This window comes from Pholis gunnellus (genome assembly GCF_910591455.1).
Source record: "Pholis gunnellus genome assembly, chromosome: 14".
NCBI classification, from domain to species: Eukaryota; Metazoa; Chordata; class Actinopteri; order Perciformes; family Pholidae; genus Pholis; species Pholis gunnellus.
Window position 1 is genome coordinate 4,970,008 of NC_136541.1, and position 17,836 is coordinate 4,987,843.

General features: G+C 39.0%; 3 protein-coding genes across 3 annotated transcripts; 2 read left to right on the forward strand and 1 right to left on the reverse strand.

Moving 5' to 3' along the window:
• The first annotated feature begins 5,470 nt into the window (after positions 1–5,470).
• On the forward strand, positions 5,471–8,694 carry LOC306706789 (bestrophin-4-like). Its single transcript, XM_079174007.1, has 10 exons — positions 5,471–5,487; positions 5,582–5,770; positions 5,872–5,972; positions 6,048–6,281; positions 7,011–7,165; positions 7,318–7,395; positions 7,654–7,806; positions 7,901–7,981; positions 8,059–8,213; positions 8,306–8,694. Exons 2-10 carry the CDS (start codon positions 5,619–5,621, stop codon positions 8,586–8,588), a joined length of 1,392 nt encoding a protein of 463 aa, XP_079030133.1. The 5' UTR covers positions 5,471–5,487; positions 5,582–5,618; the 3' UTR covers positions 8,589–8,694.
• Positions 8,695–10,108: 1,414 nt separating this feature from the next.
• On the forward strand, positions 10,109–15,489 carry wrnip1 (WRN helicase interacting protein 1; the record flags this gene model as incomplete). The annotated part of the gene is made up of 7 exons (XM_079172454.1): positions 10,109–10,711; positions 11,336–11,530; positions 12,289–12,527; positions 12,689–12,909; positions 13,855–14,010; positions 14,568–14,647; positions 14,735–15,489. 7 exons carry the CDS (start codon positions 10,109–10,111, stop codon positions 15,008–15,010), a joined length of 1,770 nt encoding a protein of 589 aa, XP_079028580.1. The 3' UTR covers positions 15,011–15,489.
• A 34-nt stretch (positions 15,490–15,523) lies between these two features.
• Positions 15,524–17,752, reverse strand: LOC306705644 (chymotrypsin-like elastase family member 3B). The gene is made up of 7 exons (XM_079172455.1): positions 17,669–17,752; positions 17,406–17,577; positions 17,150–17,275; positions 16,187–16,323; positions 15,926–16,068; positions 15,691–15,843; positions 15,524–15,602 (listed from the first exon to the last, which is right to left on the reverse strand). The coding sequence occupies exons 1-7, from the start codon at positions 17,706–17,708 to the stop codon at positions 15,585–15,587; spliced, it is 789 nt and encodes a 262-aa protein (XP_079028581.1). The 5' UTR covers positions 17,709–17,752; the 3' UTR covers positions 15,524–15,584.
• Between the last annotated feature and the right edge of the window lie 84 nt (positions 17,753–17,836).

Consider the following 17,836-nt stretch of genomic DNA (forward strand, 5'->3'; position numbering starts at 1 on the left):
GCAAAACCAAATTAGGCATCAAAATGTCTGCACCGTTATTCACATCTGTCTCAACTCTCCTCCTCCTCCTCCTGCAGCCTGCAGCCCGTCGGGACATGGCTGCTCAACACACCCAACGGCAGCAAAAGTTTAAAACTTTTGCCCTATATATATATATGCAAAAGTGTCATGAATAGGCTATATAGCTATTGTATGTGAAGACGTATGTAATGTGTATCAGCTTCTAAAAATATATATATATATATATTTTTAATCATTTTGTATTGATCCTTGTTATTGGAAATAAAAGTGCACTTTAGCCTATTGATTTTTTTCTTTTATCATGCGATGAGATTGGGCAACACCTGTAATGTCAATAAAAAAGTAAAATTAAAAACTGGTAAAACTGGTTCAAATTGTGTTAAAATTAAAATACATGAAAATGCAAGATGGAGCCTATACTTTAATCCCTAAAATGAGGGATTAAATTTAGTGCTAATGTGGTATGATTTAACAGGAAGTGGTCTGATTTAGTTCTGGAAATCCCCCCCCATTAACGAACATTTCGTCATGTTTATTATTATGACCCCATCCTCGGCGTTACTATCGACACGGTCCAGATAATTCTAAATATTTGTCGATGCTGAAGGCTGAGTCATCGGATTATTTGTATGCGTTGCTGTGCAACCGCAGCTGTAGCCCCTGACAACCGTTTTTTATTTACTCTCAGTGGCGTAATTTGACGCGTTTCCTGACCGTGTTGAAAAAAAGAAATGAAAAAAAAAAACTGTCCCAGGGACAGAAAAGGGAGGTTTGCTCTCACGTGCACATTCTTACAAGATTGCTTTAATTTGCCTAAATTGCTCACATTCCATTCCACCGTTAAAACACACGAGGACTATATAATGTCAGAGAATAGCACACTGTGAGTGAAAACAATAAGCTACTCTATTCTATTCACATTCATCGCTGTGTTTTGGACGATAACATGACCGCGCAGTTGGCCTTGGCTGTATTTCTTTTTCAGTTAAATACCTCAAAATGCCAAATAAACCTACCACACATCTTATTCAAAGTACTTTATTTTGCATTGTGGGTAAAGTGCAGACGTTTTATGTACATGTCATGCTTCAGTACAAAAGTGAAATGCTCTTTATCAAGAGTGACCTGTGAGCGTTTGTGTCCCCATCGCCAACACATTCAACCAATATGTTGCCTACATTATTTCTATGCCACTGCAGTCATTGTAGCCTAAAGTCAGCAAAGTTCATTTTTGACGCTCTATTTTCTATTGATATTACCAAGCCAAAAGTGTAATTTAAATATAGTTAACATGCTATACTTACTAATAAGGTACCCTTATGTTTTAAAGATGAGTTATTAGTCATTCTTTAGAGCAATGTTTGGGTGCACTTCACTTTATTCATACATTGAAAATGATACATCTCAGAGTAGTTTATCTGTCATTATCATTATTATTATTATGAATCACTTAAATACAGTCTGTGTCTTCTGATGAGGGTGTAACAGAAAGAAATGAAACATGGTTCTAATATTATAAACTAAAAAATATATATATTTTGAATTTTGGTCACACTGACAGACTTATCTGAGACACCACGATGTCGCCGTATTACATTGAATGTCTGCTGAAGAAAGATGAGTGCAAAGATGCCTAATTTCTTAATTCTGTTTTTTGGTTTAAGAATGTAGCATTTGTACACCAGCTGACATTTTCTTTGAACATACCAGACCGATTTCTTTGACCGTGCCGTACCCACCTGCACAGAAAACATTAGCACCATTTCTCCCTGCAGACTTTGTAGGTTAATGATACACATCAACCACTCTCAGCTCATTACCTGTGAAACACCATCCAGCTAAACTGCACTTTGCTTTTTCTTTTATGTCCATTTTATATCTAAGTGGGATTATTTGTACTCTGTTTTCCGGTCCATCCTTCAGACAGCTGGAGAACACACAAAATCAGAAATTAAAACTAACATTTTATTTCATAACATAACATTTTTTCTGTTAACCAGACTTCCATTTAATTAACAATTGTTTTGTACGATGTCAACAAAGAATATACTTACTTGAGAGTTATGTCATTACAATTTCCTAAAATGAGTGTTTGCATCTCTTCTCAATGCGTCTTATTTTTCCATCATTAACCCTCTTGAGATTGAGGGGACTAAGAACAACACTAGTAGGGACCCTGAATGGGAGATCATAAAAAAAGTTGTCGGTACATTTTGTAAAATGTTGACAGCAATGAGTTTTACTTCTAAAAACGTTGGTCAATGTATCTTGAAGTCTTCTTAAATTGATTTGTAATCGAATGAATGAATCATAGATTGCTGGAAGAGGAAATGTAACTCACTCCAATCTGATAAGATAAGTATAAACCTAAATTAGGTTAATGTCCCATTAAATGTTTAGAGAATAAAATGTTATATATGCCGAAATCTGTCCGGAGCATGCATGATGCGGGCAAGACAATTCACAATTCACTCAAGACAACCCTGTTATAGAGCAGTTTGCATGATTGCCTGTAATCTTCACTCCTGACCACATCCACATACAATATATGTTTGCATGACCGCAGTTTGTGTTATCTTTGCTTTATGTTCATGTTATCTGGTGCAGCAACAGCCTGAAGCACTTCATGATGAGTATGTGAAAAGTCTATCACGTTCATTAATTCTTCTGCTTCTATACTTGTTATGTCATTCATCATTGACTTTTGTATTTAGGACACTTTCAGACTCTTGATTTAGTTCCTTCTGGACCCTTTCAGACCTCTTTCCCTCATTGATTGCGTTAGAAAAATTCACTTGAGGCCGATGTAACAATCATTAAACAGGACAATTATTCTTGCAAGAAGGAGACAGAGTTGATTCACATACAGAATGTACATCAAGGCTGCTCTGGTACATATACTGAGTAAACAACAGTGTGCTGGCACAGGTTAATTTACGTCACAAAGGATAACACACACAAATTGCCTTCATACAGCGTAGTCTACGTATCTGGACACTTTAACAATTCGTTCTAGCACAAAGGTCACTTTTATCGAAATCAAGTCACGGTTGCAAATCAGCTCTGCGTACAGCTGATACCTGACAGACAAAACAGCTGCTGAAGGCGCCTGGTGTCACAGACAAGGACACAGGCCTTAAACACTTACAGAGGACATGAGCTTTTGTTAAATGTATAACATTCCTTAATCATTTAAACGCATACTAACTAGTCATTTTGATTTTTTTTCCCAACAGTTTACGATTATCACTTGGCTACATTAAGTGACTTTTGTTGGATCGACAGATAAACAACAAAAATGTCAGAACAAATGTGCCGAACAAACAGCTGATCTGTAGTTTTAAAGATGAGAAGTATCATAAATGAACATATTAACATGGCATTTAATATGTCAGATGTTCTTTTACTGTTTTCTGTCAATATAAGAGCCTTTATGAGTCTTTGTTGATGAGATAAATACAGACAGTGAGGCCTCAGGGCTGAGGCTGAGAGCTGCACCTCACAAGAGCGCCATCTACTGACAGGAAAGGAAACTACCATTTATCAGCCACACAAAACACAATTGTATTACTTTTATTGAGATGACGGCATTGAACTATTGGTAATAAAAACAATAAGTTACAGACGCTGTGAGGCTCACTAGTCTGCTGCAGCTGAATAATCAGGAAGTCCACAGGGATCACTGGTCCAGGCTCTGATGGAGGATAGATGGGCTCATAAACATCCTGTCAGAGGAGAACAAACAGAGTCAGAGGATAAAGCAGAGTCTGATTTACAACAGGCTGCTGTAACGATGTGAAAAACAAACAAGGGAGCAGAACACAGCAGCCAATGACAGAAGACTGAGATGTGTGGGATGGACCCACCTGACACTGTAAGGATGCTGTCATGTTATCACAGTCATCGGTAGTAAATGACAAGAGCCTCTGCTGTGAAAATCACTGTGTGTGCGTGTTTGTTTTATTTCATTTTCTATGGCGGGCCATTAGATTCACTTTGATAACAGGTACTAGCTGGAAAAGTCAAAAAACAGTGTGAACTTATAGAAAGCTCAATATCAAAACATTGTTTTTTACCTTCTAAATAATAATATATCTTTATTTAAACAGGGCTTCACTAAGATTAAAAAGATCTTATGTTTGTTCCATGTGATGTAAATAAAAATATAATTAGCATAATTAACTATGAGTTGACAGCAATGTATAACAGTATGACATAATGAGAAAAATACGGTCAAGAAACTTTTTATTATTGGTGTTTGCATTTAGTCTTCTCTTTCATGTCTTACATGTAAGAGAAAACTTAATTGTAATGTTATATATAATGTTATATGATATTTTGTTCTCATACTGGATGAAAACACATTTGCTTCTTTCTTCTTACAGCAGCACCACATAAAACATGAAACATATCCAAAACATTTAAAACAGATTCATTTAAAGACAATAACCAAGACTCATAAAGCACATAGGCTCAAAAGGGTGAAATAACATTGATGAAATAACAGCAATAAATATAAATACATTAAATGGAGGACACTTTTGATCACAATATATCCTTCAGAGAGAATGGATTTAGATGCTTGTAAAGACAGAGGTCACTGGTTGTTATGTCTCAGTGGAGATTGAAATAAAATCAAATGTTGTTCTTGGACACGATGTCCTGTCTGTAAAACCAGCTATAATTGTTTTATTATGAGCTCTAAACTACTATTTCAGCTCTCTGAGGTCATGAAATCAACTCTCAGCTGCTCCTGACTGAAATAATAACTTCTGAACGTTTTAGTAAGACTTTAACATGTATGTTATGTATTTTTCTTCTGTTCTTGTAAAGAACTTTGTAATACCTGGTTTGACAAGTACTATATAAACGGACACAGTTATTATTATATTTATTTAAATTATTGTTATTTGTATTATTGTTGATTCATTGTTAAGTCAGCAAATATACCAAACAATACTTTTAATCACAAGCTTTTTTTTCTGACATTTTATATACTAAACTATTTATTGATTAATTCATGAAAATAATCTGCAGATTAATCATTAATACAAAGTTGACAATATCATTAAATTAATCATCTTGGACATTTACAGAGCCACGTCAGCTCTGTGAGAACACACAAACTCTGATCAACTTTTATCAAAGAAGTGAACAATCAAAACCTTTTAACACGGGGGGATTTGCTGTAATCCTTATAGATTATAGCAAAGATTTGGTGAAACCTAACCCGATATAATGACAGCTGATCGCCCCAAAAGAAGTCCCTAACCATTACCATTTGAGGAAAAACAAATCACAGTCACTCAGTAATTGTGGGTGTGTATCTCTACAGCTTCAGGTTCCCAGGTGATAAATCTAAAATGTTCATTTATGACTGCACAGCAGAGAGGTTTAAATTGAGACCCAGAGGAAGAACTTTTCTTCCCAAGGCAGCAGGACCAGGTGATTTTCCTGCCTTCATCGGTAAGACTCATCTTTATTTAGTTTTTTTCATGGGAGATGCTTGTAATAAAATGTATATATCATGATTCACGTATCACACATTGGTATTTTACAGGAATTTCCAGCTGTTACTACACAGAACAAACCGGGACATGACGGTTTCTTACACCCTTGAAGTGGCCGATGCACGATTTGGTGGCTTCGCCAAGCTCCTGTTCAGGTGGAAGGGAAGCATCTACCGGCTGCTTTACAAAGACTTCTTGGTGTTCTGCGGGGTTTATCTGTTCTTCAGTTTGTTTTACAGGTAAATTCACTGATTTCATCTTTTAATTCTGCTGTTTGCTGCACTATGACCGAGCGTTTGTGGCTCCATCAGTGGAAGTTTTTTCTTTATTTTCCTCTCAGGTTCCTCCTCACATCAAAGCAGCAGGATCTGTTTGAGCGAATCTCTCTTTACTGCGACCAGTTCACCAACACCAGCTTCATCCCAGTTTTGTTTGTACTGGGTGAGTCTGATTGAACTGGTTCTGTCTTCCACGAGCCAAATCTGAAGATAATAACGGACATATGTTTGGTCCCAGGTTTCTATGTGACCCTGGCCTTTAACCGGTGGTGGGGTCAGTACAGCAGCTTCCCTCTGCCCGACAACCTGATGATGGTGGTGTCTGGGAACGTCCACGGGGCGGACGAGAGGGGTCGTCTGCTGCGACGGACGCTCATGAGATACGCCAACTTATCTTCAGTTCTGATCCTCCGCTCCATCAGCACAAGAGTTCACAAGCGTTTCCCAACTTTGGAGCACATAGTGGAGGCTGGTGAGAGCGACAGTGGAGAGGAATTAAGTACTTTTACTGCAGTATTTTAGAAGAACACTACGGTCACTTTACTTTTTCCTGTCACTTCAGACCTTTTACTTTACTGCACTTTAGTTCTCTCACTGTAAGTTACTTTGCAGAAATAATTTGGCTAGTAAATTGTAAGTTAATTATGAGTTACCCGGCAAAAAAAGATGTAGCAGCTGCTTTTAAAATATAATTCAGAGACAATTTAAAATAGATGACCTCCCTTACAATTCATTGATTTACATGAATATAATCAAATTGAACTGCCTGTCAAAACTTCAATTATTAGAGGTTTAAATCAAGAGTTTTTAAATTGCATTGATTTTCACCAGAAAACTAAATACATGCCAGTCAACAGAAACAGCTCTGCATTTATACATATACATACATATGTATTTACATGAGAAAAAATACATTTGATTAAAGAAAGAAGTACAAATACATGAACAAAACTAATCTGTGTGGTACATCCATGCATTCTTTTAACAGTCCTCTCCCTCTGAAAATAAGTATTAAGAGTATGTTTCTTGAGTAAAATATTGGAATATTTATAAGCAGAGACTTCAGTTATGATGTTGTTTCATATTGATATTTTGATTGTTTGTGGACTTTAAACCTTTTTCACATCCGCTCATCCTAAAATGTTATAAAACTCCTCTAATCACGAACATCTTTTAACCAAACTGTCTAAACTCTTTGCAGGATTTATGACTACAGACGAGCTGAAGAAGTTCGAGTCGCTGCACTCTGATTTCAACAAGTACTGGATGCCTTTGACTTGGTTCTCTAACCTGGCGTCCAGAGCGAGAGAGGAGGGTCGAGTGAGGGACGACATCGCTCTGAGGCTGCTGATGGATGCATGTGGTTTTTTTTCTGTTGTTGTTGTTGTTTTTAACTTTTTATATACACAATGTAGGAATGATGGATATGAAAATTGACTTTAAAGCCGCAGTACATCTACACATTTTGTATAACTATATTAAGGTATAATATGTATTTATAACTACAGGAGCTGAATAAGTACAGAGGCAAGTGCAGCCTCTTGTTCCACTATGACTGGATAAGCATCCCTCTGGTCTACACTCAGGTATCAAAGACAAAACGATCATTAACTAAATGTATTTTTACTTCATTTGATGCCCATTTATCTTCTTCTTCTTTAGTTTTAGTTTGAAATACAGTCATATTTTATACAAGATTTATCCAAAATTCATTACAAAAGTGACCAGCAGTAGAATGTAACTAAGTACATTTACTCAAAACTGTATTTTTACTTGAGTAAAATATCTGAGTACTACTTCCACTACGGCTGATGAGTGCCTTGTGTTTTTTCCCATTTGTGCAGGTAGTTACTTTAGCGGTTTACTCTTTCTTTGCCTTCTGTGTGATTGGCCGACAATTTCTGAACCCTGAGAAAGGATACAAGGATCACAAGCTGGACATGTACGTCCCTGTTTTCACGCTGCTGCAGTTCTTCTTCTACGCTGGCTGGCTCAAAGTGAGACATAACATCACGTTTCACTTGTAGAAAACAGATTTTGTTTTGATGTCACGAAAGAGCAATTTCATACGTGTTTCCGCTCTGGTTGTAGGTGGGGGAGCTGATCATCAATCCATTCGGCGAGGACGATGATGACTTTGAAACCAACCAGCTGATTGACAGAAACATTCAGGTTGTTCCCCTCAAGGCTTCTCTCCAATACAAGTCGTCTAAACACCTTAAATGAGCACCTTATTCTCTGTCCTGTAGGTGTCGATGCTGGCTGTAGATGATATGTACCAGAACCTGGCTCCCATTGTGAAGGACAAGCACTGGGCGCAGAGACATTTCTCCATCCCGTACACTCTGTCGACAGCAGCAGAGACTCTCAAACCAGCCTTCAAAGGCTCCACCTTTGACATGAGGTCAACTCATTTCATCTTTTATGTTTCAGTGCCTTTTGTTGCTTCTGCACAGTCCAGTAAAATCACAACCAAAATGTCCGTCGTAATTGCAGGATGAGTGCCGAGGATCTTGAGATTCACCAGCCTGCAGACGCTTCTTCTGGAAAGAAACAGTATTTACCTCTTAAGGGCTCTCTGGGCGAAGGGCTTGGCAGTCTTCTGCAGAGGGGCAAAGGTATCCTGCGAGGCGGGAGCCTCCCTTCTCTGGTGGATGTGTCATCACACCCAAATGAGGAGGATGATAATGATGCTTCCCCTGAGGGCGACATCAACACCATCAACCACAAAAGACAAGAACATGCGTTGATCAAAGTTGCAGTGGAACACAACTTGTAAAAATAGATTGTGATACTTGAAGATATTGTGTTTTTGAACCAAGAATGTTCTTTTATTTTATGACATATTTTTTGATTTGTCACAACTAAATTAATTAAATAATATAACTGGCCTAATAGTATTGTATGTTAATTGAAGGGATTATTCAGTGCTTTCATTTTTCATTCATGAAGATATAGTGTTTTATAAGCACGCATGTTTAATTGATAACTCATAGTGAGAGAACACATGCACACTTTTACGTGGTTCAATGTGATTCTTTATCCACTTCATGATTTTAATGAACTCTGTCATCTTTATCAGACAAACACATGTCTAAAACTCGGAGGTCCTATAGGAGATAATACATTGGTGCAATATAGTCTAATATATGTATTATATGCAGTCTGTAGGCAAGGAGGAAAGGAATACTCAAAAGCTTTGCTTTAGTAAAAGAGGTAATGTCACAATGTAAAAATACAATAAAAGTCCGGAAAAATCTCAGAAGTTTTATTTTCAAAATCTACTACAGTATCAAGAGTAAAAGTACTCTTTATGTAGAAAAGCCCATATATATAATATATCCTTAAATAAACCTTGCATTAATTAAGCAGCATTTTATTGTTAACAGTAACTGGTTGACGTTGAGCTAATTGTGTCTACTTTACATACTATAAAGTGCTTTAATTTGCAATGATGCACCATATTTTACAAGATGATCACATGTTTTATAGTTGTTTATGTTTTATGTTTTAAGTAACTATGGCTGTTAGGTAAGTGTAGTTATATGGAGTTGTTCCTTTGAAAAGTCGTAAAACGTGAATAAACCTGGAGCTCGTTCATAACGTTCTTCCATAATCCACAGTCACAGTAACCATAGACCTGCTGCGTTCATGTACATTTAAACTGTAGGAAAATAGAACCTTCCTTTGTCCCGATTCCAACAACTGTTACATTTACGTGCAATTTGCAATGTAAGCCAGACTTACTATTCTAAAGGGTTAAATACAAACAGCAAGTGCATGCAAGTTTTCATTTATATATGTATGTGTGTGTTTTATATTATACTGAATATTATTATATGATATATATTACACTGTATATATATATATTATACTGAATTGCCCGTGAGGGTGACTAAAATAAGATGTCCTGACGTTTTTATCAAAGTGTTATTTACTGCTTTTTTTCGTGTTGGAATAAATGTAAAATATTTAACTGCAAAGTAGTAAATGTGTGTTTGATACCTTCATTTTTTTTTGCATTAAATCATACTGGGATGTTTGCTGAAATTGATTGGATGGCCCTACCTAGAAAATGTTCCACCAGCTGCCACTGCAAACAAACCAACTCCACTTTCACATCATCTTTATGTAACCTCGCGTTTTGTCACTAAAACATAAACTAGACAAGAAGTGGCCTGATTTCTGACCGTCTCGTGAGCCTGTGAATGCACACAGACAGCGAACAACAGACAGAAAGTCGATTAACATAATTGGTCACGTGATGCATGGGAGTCAACCATTTCGCGGGAATTTAACATGGCGACCGAGATGGACGCGGTGCAATGCCCCGTATGTTTACAAGACTTCACGTGTACCACAATTAACGGACACCTCGACGCGTGCCTGCTGAAGAGCGGCACCGACAGCGAACCTCCGTTAAAGAAGTCTCGCATCAGTTTAGAGGCTGAAGCTCCCGGTGTCAACAGCACCGTGACCTTCTCCTCCATGGCGGGTGCTCCGTCGTCTTCGGTGTTTTCTCTGTTTCAGACCAACAACAAGAGTAACGTTTCAGGTCCAAGTGAACGGAACGGTCCGAGTAAACAACCAGCTGTCACCGCAGTCAACAAGGGAGTTAAACGTAATTTGTTGAGCGAGGCAGAACCGGGACCGGAAGGTGCAGAGGATCTCAAGAGCCAAAGTTCTGGATTAAACGGACAGACCGTGAAGGCATCACCTGACGTATCGCCACGCACGCTGCTGATGGTAAACAAGCCTCTGGCGGAGCTGCTGAGACCAAACACGCTGGAGGAATACTTTGGGCAAAATAAAGTTGTGGGTCCGCAAACACTCCTCCGGTCTCTTCTGGACTCTCAAGAAATACCATCTCTGATCCTCTGGGGACCACCGGGGTGTGGCAAGGTGGTGAAGCATCCATCTATATCCTAAATTCATCTCCTTCTGCCTTATATTATTGTAAAACAGTATGAAAATGTTGTTTTAATAGTTTTATCTGTTAGACACAACATATCTGCACTTTAATATATGCAGCATTGGTCTGTAACATTAAGGACTGTAACTACAAATTGTTAAATAGGCGTCCTTCACACAATAGGTGTCATTTAATTATAGCCCATAATGACATCCTAAATAATGATGGTAAATCCAACAGTTAACATGCAAAATATATTTAATTTACAATGATATGAAATTAAGAAAAGAGAGGCAGGAACAGGTGAATTTTTGGCATTTTTTAATGATAAATTACTTCAATGACAGATTATTTAAATTACTGTATTTAGTAACTCACTCAGCCAGTTGTCTTAGAGACAGCACTCAGGTTTCAGGTTTGAAACGTTATTTTTGGAGCTTATAACAAGGTTTTATAGTGAAGATGATATGTATATGGCCCTCAAAGCACGTTGCATTATATGACCTGAAAAAATATAATGAATTTGCTCAAAAACTGGAGATACAAGCTGCCATATAGGCGCTAATAATTTACCCAGTCCATGTGTTTTAATCATATTACTTGTTGTCTTTCAGACCACTCTGGCTCACATACTCTCTAGCACCAGTAAAAAGAAAGGCACAGCTCGATTCGTCACTCTGTCTGCCACCAGCGCGTCCACCAGTGACGTCCGAGAGGTGATCAAGCAGGCGCACAACGAGCTCCGACTGTGCAAGAGGAAGACCATCATGTTCATAGATGAAATTCACCGCTTCAACAAATCCCAACAGGTGGAGTGTTGAGCCAGACAGATGTGCTCTGATCTGCAGCTTCAGAAATCCAGCCAGTGTTCGTGCCAAATAGGTTAAAGAAAGACTTGAAGGTTGATACCACTCTCATGTCAGTCAGGCAAATATGAAGCTACAACCAGGAGATGGTTAGCCTAGCTTAGCATAAAGACTGGTAGCGAGGGGAAACGGTTAGCCGGGCTCAGATAGAAAGTCTACAGCCTTAACTGTTCACTCAGTCGACGTCCTCTCAAACAATACAGACCAAATCCTTTGTTTGATTCTTGGAAAACGTGTATTATTGTTCGTGAGTCAGTAGAAGAAGTAATAGATTCTATTTTGCTTCTAAAACTGAAATATGTGTGTACAGATACGTCTTTGTTTTGTTTCTTTAGAACGTGAAACATGAGTAGCACGTATTTCAGTTGCAACATTGTAACTTATTCACAACATTTTAAATAAGTTTGGGTTGCGGTTAAGCGGTTTTCAGCATATATTAGTGATATTATTATATTACTATTCTTTAACTCTGGAAACTGTTAACTGTAGAAAACAAACTAGTCTTTTGCTACATGGCAGTAAATGTCAGAGAGCAAGGAGGCTCTGTCGATAGTAGTGAAACAAATACTCTTGTTATCTTGTAATTTAACAGATAGTCATTGTTATGATTCCCCCCCCCCCCCCCCCCCCCCCCCCCCCCCCCTCCCATTTTTGCTCCGGTCTCTCCCTCCCCCTCTCTCATGATGTGCCTGTATCTGTAGGACACCTTTCTTCCTCACGTGGAATGCGGGACGGTGACTCTGATCGGGGCGACCACGGAAAATCCGTCCTTCCAGGTGAATGCTGCCCTGCTGAGCAGGTGCCGGGTGCTGGTTCTGGAGAAGCTCTCTGTGGAGGCGATGGGCCTGATCCTGGACAGGGCCGTGGCCAGGCTGGGGATCCGAGTCCTGGAACAAGATCCAGCAAATCCGAAGCAACAAGACCAATCAGACGGACACGAGTGAGTCACCAGATAACTCAAAATGCTTTGGTTGAGTGGGAGGCCTGTTGACTTCTTCGGTTCCTGACTTATTGGGTTCAATTGGGGTCAAAAAAGGTATTGACACTGATACAGTATATCTGATAAACCGTTTATATATCTGTAAATTATTGTTTTTTGAGGCCAAAGATTCTCATCGAACAAAAAGCTCTGGACACCATCGCCTACCTTTGTGACGGTGACGCGAGAGCAGGACTCAATAGTCTGCAGCTGGCTGTTCAGGCTCAGGTGAGCTCGGCCCGGCCCGACCAATCAGAACGAGGTGGTTCTGAGGAAATACTGGTGAAGGAGGACCACGTGAAGGAAGGTCTGCAGAGGTCTCATATTCTCTATGACAAAGCTGGTAAGCCCAGATGTACTTACTTTATTCATTTCATATATTTAAATACCACCGAGTGACGTTTCCAACGCCAAGCTCTCTATTTGTCCGTCTTTTACATGTTCTTCTGTCCGGCACATAGTATCTTTCACCTATATGCGCGTGCTTTAACACAAAAAGACCGTAGAAATGCTCCCAGTGTAACAAGTGTGGCTAAAACTGGGAAACAAAAAGATCTACCTTTTCCAATTTAGTATTTTGTAAATTTCGTTCCTGATTAGCAGCTAGCAAGTTAAAAAATATTCTTCACCAAAAACCTTATTAACTTGGATTTTGGACCACAGCAGTAGTTTAAAAAAGGCGTTTTTTTTTTTTTTCAAACAATAAAAGTTTCAGTCACCTGCCATTAATATCTTCACTTTACATAACTTGAGGTTTTCAGCTTAACAGCCCTATCATGTTACTTTCCACACACTGTGACCACTATCCTGTCACAGGACTTTCATATTCAATTGATTGACTGATTAGAGATAAAAAGAAACCTCAACAATGCATTTAACCTGGTGGTGTTTATAGTCACTTGTTACACAGAAAACACATTTAAGTAGAGCCCCGGTGTCCTTACAAATATATCTTTAAATCTATGACTCAATCTATGACTGCCTAGCTAACTAATGTATCAAATAAATGTTTATTTAGTGTTTCTCCTGGTTACAGAATCTACAGTACACTGTAGTTTCAGCCCTTAAAATCATTGACACGTTCCCATCCTACCCTCTTCCTTCCACCTGAAAGGCGACGTGTCTTCACATGTACTGATGTGTGTGTGTGTGTGTGTGTGTGTGTGTGTGTGTGTGTGTGTGTGTGTGTGTGTGTGTGTGTGTGTGTGTGTGTGTGTGTGTGTGTGTGTGTGTGTGTGTGTGTGTGTGTGTGTGTGTGTGTGTGTGTGTGTGTCTGTCTCACTCAAAGGTGAAGAGCATTACAACTGTGTCTCTGCGTTGCATAAGTCTCTGAGGGGCTCCGATGAGAACGCGTCTCTGTACTGGCTGGGCCGCATGCTGGAGGGCGGCGAGGATCCTCTCTATGTGGCTCGCAGACTGGTGCGCTTCGCCAGCGAGGACGTGGGTACGTGAAACGATTCGTTACACCATCGCTGCATTTAGTTATTCTGGATCACTCACTGTATTTTGATCAATACACTGCTGCCAACCAGCCCGACATTGATGTTTTGGATTATATTATACTGATCGTGTGTGTCTCTTTGCATAGCTGTGCCCTTGCCAACATCCTTAAGATGACATTTAATTAATTTACTGTTTTAACTTTTGTCTCTTTCACTCTTTCTGTTGTTAAGCAATTAATTCAGCTAATACTTTACGCCTGTAGAGTGTATGTCGTTTTAGTATTTGTAATGTAGTTTTGTTATTTATGATGCATATTTTATTGTGCTTGTTATAACTGTTTCTAATATGCAGTGAAATGCATTCTAATATTGTTTTGTTTGCTGTTGTTTTGTATTGTATTTTCTTTCGTAATGTAGAAATAAAGTAACTAGGAGTAGTATTAGTAGTAATTGTAACAGTTCTGTAGCGTTGTATGAGAAAATAATTACTTTCTTTAAATATTAACTGACTGACTGCTTATTAAAACGTCCCTAACCATTATATGTACCGCTCTCTCAGGAATGGCGGACCCCGCCGCGCTTCCTCAGGCTGTGTCGGCCTTTCAAGCCTGTCACTTCATCGGGATGCCTGAATGTGAGGTAGGCTTTACCTGAGTCATATCAACCTGATATTCAGTCTTATAATAGTTGTATCCCGGTGTTTTCACCTCTGTTACTGCTCAACAGGTGATTCTGGCTCAGTGTGTAGTCTATCTGGCACGAGCACCTAAGTCTGTGGATATCTACAAGGCCTATGCTAATGTGAAAGCCTGTTTGAGGAACCACAAAGGCCCTCTGCCCTCTGTCCCCCTGCACCTTCGCAACGCCCCCACCAGGCTGATGAAACAGCTGGGCTACGCTAAAGGCTACAAATACAACCCGGCCTTCAGCGACCCCGTCGAGCAGCGGTACCTACCTGAAGAGCTGCAGGGCGTCGACTTCTTCACCTGGACACCGTCGTGAGGATCTGATGCACTGACGGACACAACTTGCTACAATAGGTTAAAAAAAAAAAACAAGGCTGTTGAAGGAAAACATCTCGTCAAATGATCGTTTTCTTTTCTGTTCAAGCCAATCCATATTCAAATTTAGGGTCAGGATTTTGAGGTCTTTTCATTAACTGATTAACTGAAAATAATTCATAATGTTGTATTCAAATTTCTCTTCAATTAGACTTTTCTGTTTTGGAATATATTATAAAGGATATAGTTACTATTTACAGTTAATTTAGTTCTAAATGTGTTCATAATAAAAACCTTAATCTGTTTAAATACATCAAATGCAGTACATTTATGCAGTCTTTATATTTCTAGTATACATAATCAAATATTTACTCTGTTAAATACGTACATGTTGGTTTGTCTTTATCCTGTTCTTGCAATGTTGTCAAACACTCATAAAAATATTTTTTTATATAATGAATGCTATATTTATTTTAATAATCTGTAAAAATGTTGATTAAAAACAAGACAAATATAATATTAAAAGACGTTATACAGTTTATTGTCCAATCACTTCTGTGGTTATGGAAACATCTTCAGTTTTGGGCCATGGTCTGAAAAATAGAACAAGATTTAAGTTTTTACATTTTACAAACCAGCATATATTTATTATATAGTTGCCATTCACGTGGCTTGCCTCACCTCACTGATCCAGGGGATGAAAGTGGCCACTCGGGTGAAGACCGTGGGCCTCTGAGGGGTGTTACAGCCCCGCCCGTCCACAAAACTAGTCACACCTTCCACGTACCACTTACCGTCGCTGCCCTCACAGTTCAGAGGGCCTCCGGAGTCGCCCTGGAAGATCACAGCAGATGTTAGAACAAACTGAACATGGTGTCGTTTGTTTCTCACAAAGCTTGCGGGGATTGTTCCTCACGTGGCATGCTGACTTGCTCTCTCCTCCTGCACAGACCATGGTTGTCTTTGCCGAGCTGCCCCACCAGTCAGCCTGACTGCAGGTAGTGTGATCCACCACAGGAAGTAGGGCCTGCTGCAGTGTAGTCGCCCGAGGACCACCAGCTACAGAGAAAATGACACGTTTAACAGCTGAGCATTTCAATACAAATGAATTAGATTTACACGGTATAGTGCACTTTAACTCCACATGAGCTGGGCGTTAGCAGACTTCAGGTCTTACAGTAGAGCCGACCCCAGCCTGTGACATAGCAGGGCTGGTTGTGGGCGAGAGCAGCGCCGTGCTGAGGCAGGCAGGCCGGCTGAACTTTGTCATTGATGACCGCGTTTGTCTCCAGTTTAAGCAGGGCGATGTCATTCCTACATAACAGGATGAAACACAAATAATAAACATGTCGGTACATTTTCATTGCTCACAGTCTATTTTACTGTAAAGTATTTGTTTTTCCTAAAGGTGAAGGTGAATTAATTTAGAAAACTTGGTGTCACTTTGTATTAAGCTCCTTGTATTAAGCAGTAGTTAACAGGTAATAAGACCCTTAGAAGTTATTATAAGATGCTTATTAACATTATAAGGTGTTAATAAGACTATAGAGGTTAATAATATCATAAACATGTCTGTTGTTAGATAACATATTTATAAGTGAAAAGCTTATCTAACTACTAATAAGTGCATAATAAAGGATTTATTAACCCCAACAAGGTATTGTTCTTGTAGCTGCAAAAAGCATAGGTGACTGTTAATAAATACATAATGAAGTATTTAACAATCTTAATAAAACAACAAAAAAGCTTAGTAAAGTTTTAACATAACAAGTAAATGAATTACAGTCAGTAAATATGTTTTTGTAAACAATTATATGGAACTTTAAAGGCTTTTATTAACATTCTTAAGTTTCTTGAGTAGTTATAAATGTCTTATAATCCAACAATTACCGTCTTTATGGTGCCACTTGTATAGTCTTATAACATATAATAATGTTAATAAGCATCTTTTACGGACTTGTTACCTTTTGACTGAGGCTTATCACGAGGACCTTAACATAAAGAGTTAAGGAAAACTTCTATTTACTCAGCTGCTGTTCTCAGGGTAGGTTTCTTACGGGCATGTTTACTGTGTTTCTTAATAATTCACTACAGATCTGGAGCACCGGAGTGTTCATGTTGAGAAGTGATGATGACTTACCCACAAGACACACAGTTGTCGTTCCATTTGGGATGGATGAACATGTTTGCCACCATAATGAACTGTTCAGGTCCCTCCTCCTTGTTCATGTCGTGCTCAGCGAGAACAACCCTGTAGGTGTGGAATCTGGATCGGAAAATATTAAAAGTTCTTAAAAGTTTTTCAGTAAATATCTGGTTGATGAATTCCCTTTTATTTTAATTTGAAAACAACTGTTTATCAGAGATGTGAATGACACAACTAAACGTTTCCTCACGTGATGCAGTGTGCAGCAGTCAAGACCCAGTTAGGAGCAATAAGCGTTCCTCCACATGTGGGGAAGAACGACTCCAGAGAAACCTGCCATGGCCAGCTGTAGGGACGGGCCTCTTCCCCGTTCACCACCCGGCTGGTGCTGGGCTGGTAGCTGGGTTCACCACACCCAGACACTTTAACACAGGGAGACACAGTGAGATTACTATGTATTACCACCATGCATTTATTCCTAACAGTAAATGAACGTGTTCAATATGAACTCACCAGCTGTAACAACCACGAGGAGGACAAGTATTACTTCCATCTCTTATTCGTCCGACTGGTTTTTATCATGCAGAGCTATTTATGGGCAGCAGTCCAGACGACACCAGACTCAACCTGGGAGTTTTCCTCAACATTTCCAGGTGGCTAAACCGCTGTGTACCAACAAAG

Excerpts from the sequence above, each read along its gene's own strand:
- LOC306705644 (XM_079172455.1), bottom strand. The coding sequence starts at position 17,708 with ATGGAAGTAATACTTGTCCTCCTCGTGGTTGTTACAGCTG. Across the intron at positions 16,324-17,149 it reads GACAACTGTGTGTCTTGTGG|GAATGACATCGCCCTGCTTA; the intron begins GTAAGTCATCAT and ends CCTGTTATGTAG. Across the intron at positions 16,069-16,186 it reads AGGCTGGGGTCGGCTCTACT|CTGGTGGTCCTCGGGCGACT; the intron begins GTAAGACCTGAA and ends TTTTCTCTGTAG.
- LOC306706789 (XM_079174007.1), top strand. The coding sequence starts at position 5,619 with ATGACGGTTTCTTACACCCTTGAAGTGGCCGATGCACGATTTGGTGGC. Across the intron at positions 5,973-6,047 it reads CCCAGTTTTGTTTGTACTGG|GTTTCTATGTGACCCTGGCC; the intron begins GTGAGTCTGATT and ends GTTTGGTCCCAG. Across the intron at positions 7,166-7,317 it reads CTCTGAGGCTGCTGATGGAT|GAGCTGAATAAGTACAGAGG; the intron begins GCATGTGGTTTT and ends TTATAACTACAG.